General features: G+C 31.3%; 1 protein-coding gene and 1 pseudogene across 3 annotated transcripts; both read right to left on the minus strand.

Moving 5' to 3' along the window:
* Positions 1–10389: 10389 nt before the first annotated feature.
* On the minus strand, positions 10390–12161 carry LOC149516724 (putative inactive receptor kinase At5g58300; annotated as a pseudogene). The gene is made up of 3 exons (XR_016344875.1): positions 12095–12161; positions 11411–11971; positions 10390–11247 (listed from the first exon to the last, which is right to left on the minus strand). The product of XR_016344875.1 is annotated as a putative inactive receptor kinase At5g58300 (transcript).
* A 1467-nt stretch (positions 12162–13628) lies between these two features.
* On the minus strand, positions 13629–19823 carry LOC111307346 (putative polygalacturonase). Of its 2 annotated transcripts, none has more exons than XM_022905357.2 (6): positions 19351–19823; positions 18541–18880; positions 16851–16971; positions 16330–16504; positions 15706–15776; positions 13629–15176 (listed from the first exon to the last, which is right to left on the minus strand). In XM_022905357.2, exons 2-6 carry the CDS (start codon positions 18877–18879, stop codon positions 14536–14538), a joined length of 1347 nt encoding a protein of 448 aa, XP_022761092.1. In that variant the 5' UTR covers position 18880; positions 19351–19823; the 3' UTR covers positions 13629–14535. The 2 variants fall into 2 exon arrangements, with proteins under 2 accessions (XP_022761092.1, XP_089621665.1); XM_089765539.1 differs by lacking the exon at positions 19351–19823 and adding an exon at positions 18986–19309.
* Positions 19824–19942: the final 119 nt, after the last annotated feature.

A 19942-nucleotide genomic window follows, 5' to 3' on the forward strand; every position in this document is an offset into this window, starting at 1 on the left:
TGAGTCAAACAAATCAACGAGGGATTCTAGAAACCCTTTAGCTAAGCCTCATGTAAAAAAAAAAAATTTTGATGTAAAAGATTTTTTTAATCTACAAATAAATTTATTTATCTTAAAAGTGGGATTAAGGTGAAACTTTATGGTCTTTAAAAGAAATAATTAATTGAATCTGATATTATAGTGCATACATATGATTAGCAAAATATTTCAACGAACAGTTTTTCTCTGTTTAAATTATGGTTTTTCTTTTACAATTATTGGAATTTTTTTTTTGGATATTCATTTATATAAAGGAGATTGCAGTTTAAAAATTAAAAAAAATTACAAATATTAAAATTTAAAAATTAAATTGGTTAAATGTAATCTTTTAAAAGTAAATATATTAACCAATTAAATTAACTCTTGAATTTTTTTACTTTCTAGTTTTACTAATAGATAGTAAAATAAAAATAAAGTAAACTAATGGAATATCCATAAAGAGTTACAAATACTTTTTGAAATTGATTTTGAAGTTCTAGTAGAATTTAAGGATTTAATTTGTTCTCTTTTTTAAAATTCTTTGCTTATATATTTATTTGGCTAAAATATTACACTTATAAATTTTTTAAAATTTATAATTTTTAAACATCAATTTTAATTCTATATCAATTAATTCAAAAATTAATTGCAAATTTATATATCTTTTGACAATCAATTGACAATTTTTTTACTTAACAAAATAAAAAAAAAATTGTATATCTTTTCGTTAGTTAAGTACCCAAAAAAAAAAAGAAATTCAAACTTTATTTTTAGAAACATGCCATTTTTTAATAAAGCCTTAGGAATCAAATAGCGGTTCTATAACAGAATAACAACCATAAAATTACAGTAACATCATCACCTACCACTGTTATTAAAAAAAATACAGTTGAAAAATTCATTCACACTCAAAATGGTGCGTAGCAACCACAAGAAAACGGTGTAAAGGAAAATAACGATAATCACAGTCCATTATTACCGCTATCTTCGTTTTCCTTTTCACTAGCCCAAGTTATAAAAAAATTTTTTAACATTACCAATAATTAGAATAAAGTAACAAGACCACAAAAATAAAAGTAAAAGCAAAAAAAAAAACTCAGAGCCTTAGTTTCAAAATTAATCTAAAAAAAATTAAAAAAATAATATCAAATCATTTATCAACCATTTAATCAGCAACAACCTTAGCTCAATCCGTAAATTACCCAAATTTAAATCAGTCTCAAGTTTGCAATCATCAATCAACAATCAAGATAAAAAAAGGTAAGAAGAGAAAGTTAATTTTTTTTTGGTAAAATTTTTGTAAAATAATATCTATCTTTGTGAGAATTTGAGAAAGACGAATGAGGCACTCTATAGGCACTAAGCAAAGTGATAGTGATGAGAGTATAGAAGAAAGAATAAGAGATGCAAAGAAAAAAGAGTAAAAAAGAAGACACCTAAGGCATGAAGAAGAAAAACAAAAGAAAATTTGAAAAGGGTATTAGGTAGCCAAAATTTGGGGATATTTGACGACATGTGAGTGGAGTGAGACAAGAGGGGAGGGGTAGGGTAGGGTAGGGAGGGGTGGGGTGGTAGGTTTTTTATTTAATTTTGTAATTAATTTTATTAAAATATAAGTTTAAAATTTTTTTATTTTTGAAATTTTTTTAGATAAAATTTAATTAGAGGGATTAAGGATTTATACTTAAAAAATTAAAGGATTAATAATTTAATATGATATATATAGGATTTTATATGAGAAATTTTGATAAATTTTTTTATAAGTTTGATGAAAAATAATTCAAATTAAATATTATGTTTTGATTTTGTTATTTATTAAGTTATGATTTTATATTTGAAATTTAATAATTTTTTTGTTGTTTTGGTATTTATATTGTTGTCATTTCTTGTGATATTATATTAATTTTTATTATTTTTGTGTAATTATTGAAGATTTTATTTATTATATAATTATTGAAAGTAATTTGTGATAAAAAAATTTATATCAATTAGTGTATCAAAAAGATTAAATTACTTAATAAATTTAACATTTTATGACCTATTACTCTTTAGATTAAAAACTAAAAATTAAAAAATTTAAATTCAATCAATTTTTAATAATGAAATAAGTAACATTAATATTTCTAAATATAAGTTTATTTTATTTTTATACAAAATACCAAGCATGCCACCATATGAAGAGTTTCTGAGTAAAGGAGTAAAGAGCGTACCAAATGATGATATAGGTTGTCATTTTCGAATACCTGTGCCAAATACAAAAAGAAATATTTCATGCAAATTTTGTAGTAAAGTTGTAAAATGAGAAATAACACGTTTCAAGAAATACATTGCTCATAAATTTGACAATATTGCACCATGCTCCAATGTACTATTATGTTATGTTTTTGTAATTCTTTTAAAAATATTATTGTTAATTTCTCAATAAAAATTATAAAATTACATAAGCATGTACAACTTTTTTTTTTTTTTTTTAACTATATTATTAATAAGTATAGTAAAAGAAAGTATGATGAAACTCTTTCAAGAAAGCAAATAAAAAAAAGTTAACAACAAAAGGAGAAAAAATGAATTTTAATCACAATTAAGAAGGGAAGATGAATATGAAAGATTTATTGATGAAGACATCGTTACTAAACAAAGCATGCGAGATAGTATCTAATCACAATATAAGTGGTACAAAAGATAATAGTTTAGACAAAGAATTAGTGGTTGGAGTAACATATATGATAAGGACAAAGCTCTTATGGCTCAATTGCTGAATATTTTGAAAAAAGAATAAGGAAATTAACTCTAAATGAGTTTAAATTTTCATTAATGAGAGCTATACCTGAATTGATTAGAAGTAAGAGTTCAAAATAACAAAAAATAAGTTATTCATTTTTAAAGACATTAAGAAAGAAGATGGGTTAATTAGTATCAAAATTTTTGATATATGATTAACTTCTTTTTTCTGTTAGCAAACTCTCAATGATTGCATAATTTGATTTCTATGACAATAAAAGTTGGCTAACATATAAAACTTTCAATACTTTATGAGGTTTTAGATGTGTATTTAGAGTTTGAATATTAATAAATTCATGAATGAGTTAATAGATTAAAAGTTCATTGTAATGAATTGGGTGTTACTTTGACGTGTGATGGTTGGATCAACAGTTTGAATCAAATATATATCATTAATTTTTTTATTTATTATAGTAAATGGATCATTTTTTGAAAATCTATAGATGTTTCAAGTGTTCGTAATAGATATAAAAATTTTTGCTACATATTATTGATGAAACTGTGGAAGAAATTGAGAAAAAATCATTGTTCAAATAGTTATTGATAATGATGCAACACTTAATGTCGCAAGAAAAAAACTAATTAAAAAGAAAAAAATATTTGTATTATACAGCATGTTCAACTAATTATTTGGATTTGTACCTTGAAGTTATTAACAAAAAAAATGTGACAAAGATTTTAGATGATGCAAAAAAAATAACTTGTTTTATATATAATCATATTTTGACTGTTAATTTGATAATATATATATATATATATATATATAAAGCAAATACTTTATTTTGTTTTTACCTAATTTATCACTCATTTCATACAATTAAAAAAAAATAACGAGATAATGAGATTTTTTAGAAAAATAATGCCTTTATAGTTTTATTAGTTTATATAAGTTTCTTTCCCATCATTTTGGAAAAATAAAATGAGATTTTTTATGAAAGGAAATGAAATGGGATTCTTAAAAGAATTAGTTGAACAATCAAATTTTGAGTCGATGGTCATAAATTATTAGTACAAGTATTTAAAAGCAAAAGTTTTCTTAAATTTCCATTTAAAAATTTACAAATTCCTTAAAAAAGAAAACACATAAACCTCCATTTTATTGAAAAAAAAAAAAAACTCAATTTCAATATATTCGTCTCTCCTCTAATAATTATAGTAACCGTTGCTCTGTTTTAGAAGGTAATGGAGTTGAAAATGACGTTAAAATGATCCAAAAGTTTTTTTTTTTTTTTGTACTTTTTTCGAAAGACAAATTCCTCTAAACTTCGCAGCATTCAACAACCAAAATCATGATCAACGAATATTTAGTTCAAATAATAATAAAAAAAATACTTATTTTTTAATTATCTAAATTCGAATTTTTTTTAAATAATGAGAAACTAATATTTTATAAATTTACTAGATTCGATAAATAAACTAAATTGCAGCTTAAAAAAAACATTAATTGCTTCTTAAAAACAACATTCGACAGACAAACTTACTTGTTTTAAATTAAAAAAAAAAAAAAAACTGAACAAAGTCCAAAAACCCTTTACAGCTTAAAGAAACAACCACCAAAAACCATGGGCAAAACCTTCATATATTGACTCTTTGTATTCCCTTGACCAATCTTGTCTTTTCCTTTGGCAGTTGGCACCCTCACTAATTACTTCCTGCCTTGGTAGAACAGAGTAGTATATATATACATATATTTATATATATATATATATTTACAATTAATAATAAAAAATTATCTGACTTTGCTTTTTGAGTTTTAAATATCAACTAGAATTTGAAAGGTTCAGTTTGTTGAATCAACTAGATTAGTATACCAAACCAAATCCTTTACCATACATCCTTTGATTATTTTTATGGTGGACTTGGACCACAACTATTAACCCTTTCTTCTCTTATTATTATTATTTTTTAGGAGATATATTTTTCTCTTATATTATACATCAAAATATTTGCTACTTATTCAACAAATTAGAATATGTCTTGATCTTCTAGCACATAAGATTATGAATTTCACTTTCACCATGGTTGGTAAAATTTCTATGTTCTTTGACTAGTAATTTTTTTTGGTGTGAGCAACACGATCAAAAGAATAATCGTATGATATAATTAATTTATTTAAATATATAAATATTAAAAATATCGTTATTAAATAAATTTCAAATGTCATTGATTGAATGAATTTAAAAATTCTTGTAAATATAATGAAAGATAATTAAAAATTAACTTCATTGTGAACTAGATTCTGACTTCTACGAGCAATCTCTTGTATTTTTGTTAAAGAAGATGTTAATCTAAAAAAAGTGCCACCCACGCAAACAAACAGGACCACCGACCAAGTCTATGCGTGTACAAGGTTCAATAAAAGCCAATTTATTGTACGGGATTTCATCATCATTATGTTTTTCTTCAATAGAAATTTTAAAAGATATTATATTAAAAATTACATAAAAAAAAAAATTAAATTATTTAATATTTATAAAATTAATAAATAATTAAAAGTATTATATTAATTATTTTATTTTAAATAATAGTTTTTAATAAATAATTAAAAATTAATTATTTAATTTTATTAAAAAGGCAACTTTGGGCTTCTAATGGGCCGACGCCAACTTTGGTTTTACTGAAATCCTTAACCAAGTCAATTTGCTTTGGGGCAATTGGACTAGTGGATCGATAGAGAGCAGTCAACGCATTCCACTGCAACCAAATTTGATTTCTCATAGCATTTTTTAAAAAGCTTTTTTTTTTTTTTGGTAAAAAAAATTTAAGAATAGATAAATTGTTTAGTCTTATAAGTTCAAGCAAAATATATCATATTTAACAATCTAAAATAAGTGACTATAAATCATACATTCGAGATGATTTCAATAACTGACCATCGATAAAACTTAAATTCAAAACTTTTTTATCAAATATAACAAATTTTAACTAATTGAATTAATCACTTATTAGTTTTAAATTGCTTTGTTTTCATATTTTGAGGGCAAATAGCACATCCTATAAAGAGTATAGAAAGTCCCAGCTAGCTTTTTTAATCAAGTACCGATTCAAAAATTACGGCTAGTGGAAGTAAATATTTTAAATTAATTTAAAATTTTTTTATTAAAACAAAAATTAATATAAAAATTTATAAATAAAATCAAGATGTATAACATATATTTTGTACACGAAAAAAATTTTTTTACCATAAAAATAATTTTTGTATAATTAAAATTAATTATATGATTCTTAATAAATATAGTCGAAACAGTATTTAGATAAATCAATTTTCAATATAGAAACACATATTAATTTAGTAAAATTTTACTTATAAAATTCTTAAAAATAGATATAATATGTGAAAGAATAATATAAAAATTAATACATCTAGTTTTATTATTCACTTTTAATATGTCTAGTTTTATCATTTAATTCAAATAAGTAAATGTATTTTATTTCTTATTCATTATAATTTGAAGAATAAAAATGTCTCTTTTCTCATATACAATGAAAAAAAATGAAGATTTAAATCTAAATGATTTTTTAAAATTTTTATTACTTCACATTTTATATGTTACTTTTTTTTTTTATGTTAAATAAGTTGTTTAAACCATATAAGTAGTACAAGCTCTAGGTTTCGTTACCCTTATAAAATCACCTCACATCAATCTAAATAAATTATTAGAAGAAATTTGAAATTTAATAATTACAAACTCTCTAAAAGTATTTCACTTTTATTTTTTTTTTACAAACTTATATATATAAATATATATTATAACGAAATTGTTTAGCACTCAAAGAATCAATGTTCAATTGCTAGATAAATAATAAAATATTTTTTTGTATGAACTTTAATTTAGTGGGGGCAAATTTGATAATAATATTTTTATAGGGGTAGAATTTTAAATTTTCAAAACTTTTGAGATTTTATTTTAATAAAGTTGCCCCCTCTGGCTACTATGTACATCCAACCCTGTTTTTAATGAACCCTTATAGTGATAATATGAAGCTAAATTCATGGGGCTGGATGGTCATGGAATTGTTTATTCACGTCATTTCTGATGACAAGTGTCAATAGCTATAGAAAAAGTTAAGAGCAACAGGTTTCGGGACTGGCTTGTTATCGAATTTGCAAGATATGCAACTGTTTTTAGAGATTAAAAGCAAGGACATGGGAAGGTGGATAATGGAGGAATTGTCTTAGCCTTTACCTTGAAGATACAATCATTCATGAATAGATAAGGATATGAGATGCCTCAGCCCCTAAATAGCTGCTTTAATTATTCTTTTATCTTAAAAGAGAAATATTGCATTACCTTGTCAACGTTCTTAAGGACCAATTCTCATTTTTGGGTAATTCTTGTATGGTTTCAAGCTCACATGAGCTCCTAAAATCATTCAAAATTCATCGGTTTATCAGCACGTCCATGACACATTTAGTCTAAAAAACTACAAATTCTCTATTGATTCTCTAGTGATTTGCTTTTAGAAATGGCAAGCTCATCGAACGCATGAGCTTTTCTGATCATTGACTGGGAAGTCATTTGAGAGGATCTAATTTAGTCACAAGATATCAAGTGCCAAGATATGGAGGGGCCCATCAGATTATAAACTAAAAATTTTTTTCACCACAATTTTGATATGCGCTATTACTTTTTCAGGTCCTATAAAATGGTCTTCTTATAGCTAATCCTCTTCAGGGTGAACCAGCAAGACCAATCAGAAAAACAAAAGGGTTGAATCTTACAAGGTATTGGTTGCTCACTCTCCCTCAAGGGCTTCCAGTAATGCTGGAGCTGGACGGTACCCCAGCAATGCTTGAAGTCTTTGGGGAGAGTGACCAAAACGTGCCTTGATGATATATACGTACATGTGGGCCATACTAGTAATTAATTAACAGTACTCGTGGGAATTTCCAATGGAATTCATCGCTCACTCTCCCTCAAGGGCTTCTGAATTAGCCTGTTTAAGGTAAGGGCTTAAACTGAAGCGCTTGGGGAGAGGGTGGATAATGCTCACCATTCTATGATCTGGGTACATATTTTTGGGAGGCCACATGCATCTATATGAGGTAAACGATCACCAATCTTGATTCTTAGAATCTGTTATCTTTCTTTGTAGTGTAGGCCACATATTTTAGCAGTAATTTTCATTTTGAACCATAACAAGGAATAAGGACAAGGGTTAATTCCTTTTCGTTTCTCTCGGTTGGAAAATTTTAGTTAGCAGACATATATGGATTGAAATATAATTGGTGCAAATTGGATGCCAGTGATCAGTTGATGGGGTCATAGCACCACCAGATGGTCCAAAATATATGCTCCACGTTTTAAACATTTTGTCCTGTCTTATCGCGGATTAAAGGCCAAAGAAACTCTGGTTTCTAGTCTCTTTGTGTAATTATCAAACTGACATAAAAAAAAAGAAAAAGTAGTAGAAGCGGGTAACAGAAGAAGCAGACAATAATATTGTCAGCAGAAGTTTGAAGTTTGGAACCCAGCTCTCTCAAAGTTGTGATTTGTCCCTTTTGTAGTTTGTTAACTTACTACATTGGGCGCTTGCAACGATGTTAAGTACATCTTCTTACCAAAATTTTCCATTCTTTTGATTTTCTTAATGTACTAATCTTTGTTTTTGTTATCCTGAAAAAGAAAAATTGTTTTAGGCAAATACAAATGCACCTGCTGGGAAAATCGCATCTAAACCACTTGACTTGGAGTAGTGGAACTAGGCCGGTGCATTTAAGTTGAATGATTATCAGCTGAAAAAAGTACATTAATATATAGCTCCACATTTTTTTACCTTGCTTTCAGTACTCTCGAACATTTCATACAGGTTAATTCTTTGGTAACAATTAGAAATGATCATGAAGCCTGAAGGCATGCATCTATGATTTTACCGGCGCGGTCAAGTTTCCATTAAGAAAATGAATTTGAGTTATTTAATTAAGCAGAAATGGCATGGGTCACTGATCAGAAGGGACAAAATAACGATGTGGTGAATGCTACCGAAACGTGTTGCATGTGAGGATGACCCACAAGTCAGGCACTCTCTCAAACTTTGTTGATAATTAGAACCGTTTCAAGTATGTTTTCCTGCTTCCTTTCATTATAAACTTAACTGGATAAAGTGGTGGGAGACGACACGTATGAATTGTTTCAAATCACCTGTCCCACCCCCACCAGCCAACGTAAATTAAAGGAAAGGAATCTATCTTCATTTGAGTTGTTATGCCACTCAGTGGGGACGAGCTTTTATGGACTTTGGCATGCTGTTGGATCACAATGCATTGTTCCCCCTAGCTAGCTGATCTCATCGTGATCTCTAAGGCCTAAGCATTATCTTATTCTTTGATCATATTTCACTGTTATCAGTCATTTTATCACTTCTGATTGGTGATTTTTAAGTACTTCAAGTTCTTTCCTTTTCTTAAAAGAGTTAAGTCTTAACTGACTGATAATTGAGAGATAGAAAAATAGTAATTAATCTCCAAGATCACCTAATAGAAAAAGTGGCAATATGATGGTAGTAAAATAGAGATTTCCTGACTTAGATCACCCAAGAAATCGTCAGACTTCAACCTTTTGTCTAACAGAGACCACTTAAACCTACAAGTACAAATCTTCAGCAAACCTATTATCCTCTTCTCTTCCGCAAACTTCAAGCTTTTTGTATTTAATTCTATTGCTAGCTGCTGCACTAAGCAAGCTCTTGATTCTTCTCCACAACTCTTACCCCATTGGCAGATCTAAGCTCATTGGCCAGATTTCATTAAACAACTTTACATAAACAGAAAATCCCAAAAGGAAAAAAAAATGAAACATATATAGTTAACTTGAGAGATAATCAATTATACTAAACAAACTGCAGATGACATTATAAAGATCACCTGAGCTTCTGTGATTTCGACTGCAGAACCATCAACAATGACCGAAGATAAGGTCTTCTTATAGCTTCCAGCTTAAGGGTTCTTGCCAACAGCTCATCGTGCTTCCTACTCAGATATAAATCAAGCTTATACGCCCCTTTCTCAGTTCTATGAGACACACACCCGAAAGGAAAAAAAAAAAGGTAGAAAAAGAGAGGAGAGAGAACAAGACAATGGCATGAGAAATAGCATCGAGATGAGTCTTGCATTATGATCTACTAATGACATAGAGAACTGACCGATCAGCTCGAAGACGCTGGTATTCAGGATCATAATTCATGAAAACAAAGTATAACTCAGTTTTTGTGCTTCCCGTTGCCACTCTTAGCTTTTTTTTTTTTTTTTTTTTTATAATTTTCGTCAAGTTTGGGTTGGTAGCATGCATTTTCAGCTCCACATGGGGTAGGCATTTACACATGAACAGCAGTATATAACTGAAATTCACCAGCATCACAACAGACCTTATACATTTCAAATATGGAACCCAAATTAAATCTATAAAGCAATGAATAATCAATAAATAAATGAGAGGCATTTATATATATATATATATATATATATGTGTGTGTGTGTGTGTGTGTGTGTGTGTGTGTTTCAAGTATTTTGTTAGCTTATATATAGTTGCAGTCAATCGTAGGGAAATTCTCTTAACTTATAGAATTAGCCCTATAAATATACCTTGGAATATTTGTCTTTTTCTCCTGTTGATTAATGCCTAAGTATGTTCTTCAGCAAACCAAAGAAGGAGCGAGGTTTCAGGATCAATGATCCATAAGAAGGTTGAAGTTTCACCCACCTAGGGTTCCTAACTCTAGTTTTAAAAAAGTTAATAACCAACATGATTATAGCGGAATATCATCGTAAATTACTAGATTTAAACCAAATCCGGAATGTCACCTCTTAAAATAGGTTTCTTGAACTACTTAAATTAAGTTCTGTTGAGAATATCACTCAGATACGAATACAATCATTGTCTTAACACAGACCAACAGCTTATTTATTAGTACTATTGACAATATCACTCAGATTCAACAAAATTTGCTCTATTGAAGGCCTGGCTTCTAGCAACCTGTTTGTACAAGCCAAAACAATGTCCAAAACCTTCAAAGCTTGCTTCCGTTCTTTCCCTTGCACATGAAACTCGAAAAATATGCTTGTACCCTGTTTTATACTTTCCATTGTGTCAAGTATGTACTTTATATAACCAGGCTCCCTCACTCCCGCTAGCATACCTAGTAAAACTGGCCCAAAATTGAATATTTCACTCTTTTGACTCAAATTCTCACAGTAACCAGTTCCTGGCCGATCTTTATCAGGACATTCGGCGCAGGCAGCCAACTGGATGAAGCAATAATCTGATAATCGAGCCGTCAGGTCGATGTTTATCATCACGTTGGAGGGTTTTATGTTTCCATGAACGTTCATTTTCATGTTCTTTTCACTTGGAGGGGATTGTGCATGGATGAAAGCGATTGCTCGTGCAACGTGAACTGTTATCATCAGCCGCTCATTCCAACTTAAGGCAGTTCGGCCGCGCCTCCCACCTTGATTAATCAGAAGGAACAATGTATAAATGTTTATAATAAACAAAAAAAAAATCATCAATCTGGTTTAAATCCCTGAATTCGACTAATAATTAATTAATAATTAGGGTAACAAAATCAAAGGCAATTTCTATATTCAAAATCTATGAATCAAAAAACTCACCTGCAAGCAAGTCAGCTAAGCTTCCCATGGGGTAGTAGTCGCAAAGAACAAGCTTGATCCTCTTGGCATACAAGTAACCAGTAATTGGGACGAGGTACTCGCACTTCTTGCAAACCTGAGCCAACCTCTCAACTCTCCTATCGAACTCTCTCTTCCCTACTATCACCTTCCCAAACCTCTTTAGAAAGCACAATCTAACCTTGGATTATACCACTTTTTCTGCCAATCCCCTATTGTTCTGTCCCATCACACCAACGGACGTCCTCAAAATCTCCTTCAAGGACAGCGATTGCCCATGATTTTCACAGGAAATCAACGGTAGATCATCCATCAATCCTACTATGCTATCATATCTAGAGAAGGACCGTGACCTGCTGTGTTCACCATGGGTCTTTAAAACTCTTTTTGGGTTATGTAAAGGCCCTTGTCGTATTCTTTTCCTGTGAAAGATGAAGAGTTTGGGGTAAAGGGAAATGGAGGTTCTAGGAAACAGGTTGGGAGGAGGGGAGTTTGGACTTTGGATCCAGTTTTTGGCTGGTTTAGATTTGTTTAACGTGTGGGCTTTTCATGGGAGGATAAAACTTACATTACTGAATTTCGATGTTACTTATTAAAAATAAATCAATAAAATTTTTAATGAAAAATTTAAATTGATTGGTTTTTTTTTTAAGAAGAGGGATAAACGTCTTTCAGAAAGCTGCTCCCCTGGTGATGTTTTAATTAAGTTTTGGTGGTTCAAGTTATTTTCCATATGATTATGAGATTCATCAATTCTTTTGTTGTTGACTGTTTTGGTTGAATATCTTTGGATTTTAAATGACAAACGGAGGAGATTTTACTTCTTATTGATGCTATTGCTCATATTTATGAGCGATTTCTACAAATTACAGTAGTAATTGTGTGTTGAATATACATTGGTATTTGCTCCATAACAAATGTCTATCTCTTTATTTGAAAACATATTGCAATATTGACTATTTCATCTTCTATCCATATTTGATTTAAGGAATATTAAATTCAGGAGTGATTAAGTTTATGTCTTTAGTTTTCGTTAATATGCTGCCGTGTGTATCTCATCAGTCATCACAGTGGCTTCAGGAAATGGGTTCATATGTCATAGGCATTTAGATTCAATGGAACCTCACATAAACAGTGGATTCTTGAGTTAGAGATATTAGAGATATTGCAGCATCTTGATCCTTGATTGATGTAGGGCATTTAGACTACTGCAGCATCTTGATTCTTGATGGTTGAAGCAACTATGCATAACTGCTCCCTTATTTAATCTTTGAGTAGCAAGTTGGGCTCGCACACATCTAGCCATGCATATTTATATTGGCCTCTAATGTTACGAAATTGTTTGCCTTCACAATTTATTAACTTGCACAATATTAATGTGTACATATCTTTTTCTTTGGTCGCAGTGCTTTGCCATTCTTAAAATTTTGCAAGATGAGTGGTTTAAAAATGTTTACAAACCTTCTGTGTTTGAAGAGAAAAATGATACAAACTTAGATGATGTAGAAGCTATTTTTAAGGATTTTGCAGTAGTGAATGAGGTCTTTCCCAAAGTTATAGAACAATTGCATCCGTATATTGGATGAGTGCTGTTATATTTGGTGCTTCTTAACATTTTTTCTTACTAAGCTTTCATTGTTTTTTCTGTAATAGGAGCACCATGTGACAGAAAAGAAAGAAGAACAATCAACAACTATGAATGCTTTCGAGTTAATTTCAATATCAAAAGTATTAAACCTTGGGATATGTTTGATGCAAAAAATGTTTGTATTTTAAAAGGATTTTCCTTTTCTTGACTTTATTTTTGTATATCAACTATCAAAGAGTGATGGTTATCTTTCCTTTAGATGACTCCATTGTCATTAAAAGGGAAATGCACAATACGTCTAATGCAAGATAGTGTTATTAGATATTATTAGGCTATCAAGATTGATAAATAATTTCGCTTACTTTTGCTCTTGATTTTTCTTTCTTAATTGTGTTTTTAGAAGTTTATGACTAGAATGTGGTTTCTGATAAAGATAAGACGAGTTCATTTTCTTTTTGCAGCTTTGGGTAATTTATAGTCTAAATCTTTCTCCATTTTTTCATTTTTTCTCAGGTGAGCATATTTTTTGGGTTTTCAGCTTCTGTTTGCAGGTTCGATCTTTACTTTTCTATTCTTCCTGTTTTCTTTCGAATTTGGTTTCTCTTTATCCTCTCTATTTTCTTTTCTGGACTTGGTTGGGCCACATTACATTCTGATATAAGATTGGGAGTTCTCAAATCAAAATCAGTAATGAAGTTTTTGGTGTCAAACTTTGTAAAAGAAGATAAGATGTTTATTATACGAAATTCTTTTAATCAATTGATATTTTTATGAAACTTTTTTCTTTAGATTGTGAGGACATTTACTTTTTATGCATTTAGAATTAAATATATAAATCTATGAATTAACGATAAATTGTGATTGTATAATGAATTACTAAATTTTTTTTTTTTTACATTCACTTTCTTTAATAATATTAGATTCATGATAAAATATATTTTTCATACATTTTTAAAGAACTTCCGCGACATAGCGCGGGTTAAAATCTAGTTTTATTTATGGAAGTCTTTTCCTTTCATGAAAAACATCGAATCCAGGATACTTTGGTTTGGCGTTTTCTAGAGTTTGTGTAAACCAAGAAAATTCTGTGATTGTGATTGGCTGACGCATGCTTCGAAACAGCCTTAGCTTTCTTTTGTTTTGTAATTGTATGAACGTCTAGTGAGTGAAGTTAGATTCAAGGGTACCTGGTCTGATCATTCAATCAATATCTGGTCTCTGACACTTAGGCCCAAAAGTAAATCCCGGCGAACACAACGAGCCGTCAGGCTTGCTGGACATTAAGGACCTCCCAAATAAATTAACGCTCTCCCAAATTCATTCATTTTGGTTGCAGAATTTGGGTGATTGGGTTGTTAATTTAATGCCACCTGTGTGCTGAGGGTAAATGGAGGACATATTTGAGTTAAAAGGAAATGAACTGTTTGATGTGAAAATTAAAGACTCATAGAGGCTCAGAAATATTGTTATTTAAGGGTTGAAAACAGAGTAGATAACTATATTTATGCATGAATGAATCTTAGAATTGGCTGTCGCATGAACCACTCTGTTGTGGGCTGGTAAGTTCGGTGCATGGCCAAGGGCTTACCTCGATTGCAGCCCCACTTACGTCAGAGCACTTCCATGGAGGAGATCTTGGTCCAGTAATGCCGTGGAGGTTAACCTTTGAAAGACAGATGTCGGTGAAAGGGGCGTTCTTGAGGCCTTGTATCAAACCTGCTCGCTGGACTTTCACGCCCCAAATGTTCTTTAATGTAATGCCCTTGACATATGGAAGAGCGTTTGGGTTAAAATTGTTATCAGGGTGGTCACCGGTGTCACCTGCTATTTTTATACCTGTTCTCACGTTTTCCATGAACACTTCAGACACCGTGATGTTCTTTATAAACCCTCCCCTGCCAATGTTAGTCTTCATGTTAAAACCAGTTCCAGTGTTGTAAAGAACTATGTTCTCAGCCAAGACATTCTCCACTCCACCAGAGGTTTCACTTCCCACTGCAATTCCAGCAAATGGGGATGTCCCTGTTACTCGCCGAATAGTGATGTAAGAGCTAGGGCGTCCATAAGCGATGCCATATTCATCCCATCCACTCTTCACAGCCACGAGATCATCTCCGGTAGAAATGAATGAGTCTTCTATGCATACATTGGAGCTTGAATCTGTATCAATGAATCGAGAAAGTAAAAGAAGTTAATGATTCCTAGAGATTTATCTGTTTCGAAAAAATCAAAAGAACGTGGGATAAACTGCTCTCCATCCTAACTCATAAAGAGGGAAAACAATAACATTCATTTAACACAGCCCACTTTATTACATCACAGGAACCAATTAATGAGCATAGCCATTTTTCAAGAAGTTTTAGATGCAAGCATATTCAATAGCTTTCTTGATGTACCCTGGGCAGGGAGAATAAGATGAAGGCACCCGACTAGATTTCATCCAGATTTTAAATCTACACCTAATCAAGGAACAACAATTCCTTTGTTCAGTTTCTTCTCTCGCATTTGTGTGAAGTCAGAGTTTTAAGACATTCATTGGAACCAAGCAGCATTTACTTGTGTTTGAGTTTTACAAGATGACATGCACTCCTACATAGTCAAGCCTAATTGAGTGCATTTTTGTGTGTGTAAATGAAACCCTAAGCAAGATGAATCCAATCAACAAATAAAATTGCTTTCATTTTGTTACCTGGATCGATCCCATCAGTATTTGGTGAGTCAGATGGAGCTAGGATGGTAACGTATTGAATAACAACATCGCTGTAAAAAAAAAAAGTACATTAAGTTATGATTTTAAACATGCAATTCTTACATGGTACTAAAATACAAGAATGTCCAACAGAGTTACAACAAACTCAAGTGGTTATAATAGCAAATCCATTATAAACTCATCAACTCTGGTGCAAACTGTGCTACAGAAACACTTTTGGAGCACCCTCCATCGGGCTCTACCTGCTTCCATACAGTCCCTTTGTTGCTAAATGTGACAAGGTCCAAACTCGGAATCACCGTAAAGAAAGTGGGAAATAACAAAATGGTTTAAAGATGATAAAGATTCAAGTTAGAATTCTTTTGATTTTCATTGGACAAATATGTGAATTTCTTGCAGACTTCAAAATTGATTTAATTAATGAAGGATTATAAACTTATAATACTATATGACCAAATTGTAAAGAAGGCCCTCACTGAATTAAGCATTCTACAGTGATACCAACCTACAGCATGGTCAAATAACAGATTCTGCTCTCAAATAATTGCATGGCTTTTGTATATTACACGATTAGGAAAGTAAAACTTCAGATATAAAAATTACCTGCAATAAACAGGGTGAATGTTCCAGAAGGGGGAATTTTGAAAAATCACATTGGAAATAATAATGTCTCTGGAATTCACAAACTCAACGAGATTTGGTCTTGTAAACTGTAGTGTCCCCTGCCTCCACATGTTCCACCAGATAGCTCCTTGACCATCAATTGTGCCATTCTCACCTGTTATGGTTGAAAATAAATGAAAACATGGTGATTCAAGTTGAAATTACATAAATCATGTCAATAAAACAGACATCTTAGAGGTAAGTGCTATTATTGTTCAGCACAATTATAAAAGTCTGAATTAACTGCCATTCACCCTAATAAGATAACAATAACATAAAGATCCATGACAATCAATCATGCCATTCTCGTTTGACAGTTTAAATTAGGCTTTTCTAGCATATTGCATGTTATGTCAACTAGTAGGTTCATTAGGTTTAAGTGATTAAAGACGATTAATGGTAGATAAAACAAATATATGCAAGCTATCAGAGTAATTAACCACAATGCTATCCAGACCTACCAGTGATCACCACATCTTGGAGACCATCTCCATGAATAAAGCTCATATATCTTCCTCCTGGGCGCTCCCTTCCTCTTCCATAAGATGGCAAGGGAGAAATTAAAGGCCAATTCCAAGTGTCCTGAGATAATCCAGGAAGAACATTATAAGAGGTGTGTCCAACAAATCACATCATATTAAGAGAGTAGGTGTGCAATAACAGATTTCGCTAGATTGGGGAAACTAATAAATTTGGAGAAATGCTTCAATAGGGCTTCAAACAGACATAAACAAATGCCAGAAACCTAGAATATTTTATCTATAACACCTTCACAACCAAGGGAGTCAATAAGAAATAAAATTATGTTATTTCAAAAGATACAGAACGTTCACATATGATAAGGGAATTAAAAACTAGACATGGGTTATATATGCTTAACTCAATTAAATTACTAAAAGCTTAATTCTTTATTCCTAAATGGTTAGCTTCACAAATCTCAAACAAATAAGACATTGATCTTTATTTCTTTTTTCATTTTTTTGTGAAAAGCAAATGGTGATTTACCAAAAGTCAAGCAGAACCAGTCACAATAACAATCTTTTCGCCCATAAACTAGGGCACAAGTTAATCATAGAACAATGTAGTCTTTAGAAAATCAAGTTCAATTGCGTCAACTGAAGAACATCTAGTGGAGGATGATCCAAACATTGAGTAAAATTTATCTATCACTACTGGTTTTCAGTAAGATATAACTCAAGTAGAAGTACATGATAATTACATTCAGTCGACTTGAAGTAGAAAAGGATTTCAAACAACTAAACAGGAAACATGGTTCTCTACTGATCAGAAGATAACAGTCAAAAACCAGTAAGTATGATAATAACCACTTTATTAACTTCCAACAGTATTTAAATTACTAATAGTTATTGCAACATCATGCATTCAGATTATGTATTTAATTAATAACTCCAACACTGTAACAGGACAGCATTGCGTTAATCTAGATATAGCACCAAGTTGGACAACAATGCTTGCCAGCTATCTGTCTTGTCCAAATTGTTGACTTGAAAAACCTCATAAATGTCATGCACATGGGACTATACTACGGAGACCCACAACGTTTTTCTCTTCTCTTTATAACGCTGCCTGGACCCCATGGTTCATAGGGAGAGACATCTTCACCCCAAACTTTCTACACCACCACACTGGCGGAGCCAAACGATGTCATATTAAAATTGACATTCAACCATATCGTACAAATTACAATAATCACTTGTGACTATATGCAACCAAAATCCAAATCTTTCAACAAAAACAAAAGCAAAACAGCATTCTTAAAAAGAACCATCCTTGCAATTATATCATGAATTATAGGAAATTAAAACCCAGATTCCAGCTTTCATTACCATTTTAGAAGATAGTGGAATAGTACTTTTGTTTAACTCGATTCCATTTTCTATCATAAGTATTACCCATATTTTGAGTAAAAAAAACACTAGTTTTTGTCATGTAATGATGTGATGGGAAAACGAAAAAGATACTAATGATGTGATGGGAAAACGAAAAAGATAGTTCGAGACCGCAGTGTTTTACAATGTCAAAAGGAAAAATTAGTTACTTTTGATTGTGTATTCATTTACCATAGGACACTGCCACTGACGAGAAGAATTACAAAGGGAATAGAGTAAGAAGTGAAAAGAATTGAGTTACCTGAGTGGCTTTGATAACAGCACCTCTAGCCAAATACAGAGTCAAATGGCTCGTAAGGTTAAAGCTGTCGGTTAAGTACACCCCAGGAGGCACATAAAGCAGCGTACCACCTCTCCTTCCCAGATGCTGAATCCGATATATAGCTTCCCGGAAAGCCTTCGTATTGAGCGTCTTCCCGTCCCCAACCCCACCAAAGTCCGTTATCGATATTTTATCGTTTCTGAACCTCATCGGTACTATCCCCGAACAAGTTATCAAATTCCCATTAGAAATGTAAAACCAAAAAAAGGTTTGAAGGAAGAAGCAACAAAGCAAAATCGAAGCCAATGCTCGAAACATTCTGTTTGAGAAAAAAAAAATAAAAAGGCAGTTTATTATTTGCAAAGCGACAGAGAGCAAAGGAACAAAATGGGCTTTTATTGTGTTGAATGAATTAGGAGTAGACCTGGAGATTCATACAAGGAGAAGGCTCCAAAGGATTATGGTTATTTTAATCAGGAAAAGGAAAGCGAAGAACAAAGAGTAGAGACTATGGACAATGTGTTCATAGATTCCAAGCTTGCTGTAATTAACACGAAATGGAAGGTGGAGTTCAGAAGTAATGCATGGTCCATTGATTAAAGACTGAAGCTTTTATTATTTTATTTACATTTCCGTTCTTTCTGTTGAAATCCCCTACCTGAAAATATTTATTACATGATTTTCTTTTTGACTTTTAATAATGGCCCAAATGGTACAATAGTATTTTCGCCTCCTAAATGATTGAAAATTACACTACGTTTTCTACGCATAAACGGTGCAAATGCTTACTTATCTTCCTTTGCTTATGGACTGATGAAAATTGGATTAGTCTAGAGCACCACCGTCTTGCCATGAATCTAACCTGGAAACAAAGAAAGAAATCGATTTGTACACCAAAGAAATCTTAACAGATACAGCAATATGATCTTTTTTTTTTTTTTTTCTGGTTTTTACAGGAATGGAGTAATAGAAAAAGGATAACTAAGTTCACATGAAATACACGCCATACGTCCTTTATTGAATGACAGTCCCTGAAAATGGAGCGTTCATTGCATTTGACTGAACCTGCCTAGAACTGAATGCGACAATCCAAAAGCTTGAAACCCGACATGATGCACAACACTCATCATGGGACTTTTTCCTTGAACTCCATAACTTTAGTTTCATTTCATTAAAAAAAAAAACTTGTTGAAAACCTCTTTTCCATTAAACAGGATAGGATCCAAATCTGGAGTTTTAGCAATGGGGAAGTGCTTGAAAGGCCCTAATCTAGATATTTCTTCAACCCCTCTTCAAATTACAATACAAATTACTTGCTGGATGAGTAAATTCACATCATGTACCAATACCAACATTCCATATATTTACCAAACACTGAATG

The sequence above is a fragment of the Durio zibethinus genome, chromosome 9 (genome assembly GCF_047325235.1).
Source record: "Durio zibethinus cultivar Kanyao isolate XHJ-2024 chromosome 9, ASM4732523v1, whole genome shotgun sequence".
Classification (NCBI taxonomy): domain Eukaryota; kingdom Viridiplantae; phylum Streptophyta; class Magnoliopsida; order Malvales; family Malvaceae; genus Durio; species Durio zibethinus.

Coding starts and splice junctions, on each gene's coding strand:
- LOC111307346 (XM_022905357.2), bottom strand. CDS start 18,879: ATGTTTCGAGCATTGGCTTCGATTTTGCTTTGTTGCTTCTTCCTTCAA. Junction 16,972..18,540: donor CTGTTATCAAAGCCACTCAG/GTAACTCAATTC, acceptor GGATTATCTCAG/GACACTTGGAATTGGCCTTT. Junction 16,505..16,850: donor CCAAGATGTGGTGATCACTG/GTAGGTCTGGAT, acceptor CAACCATAACAG/GTGAGAATGGCACAATTGAT.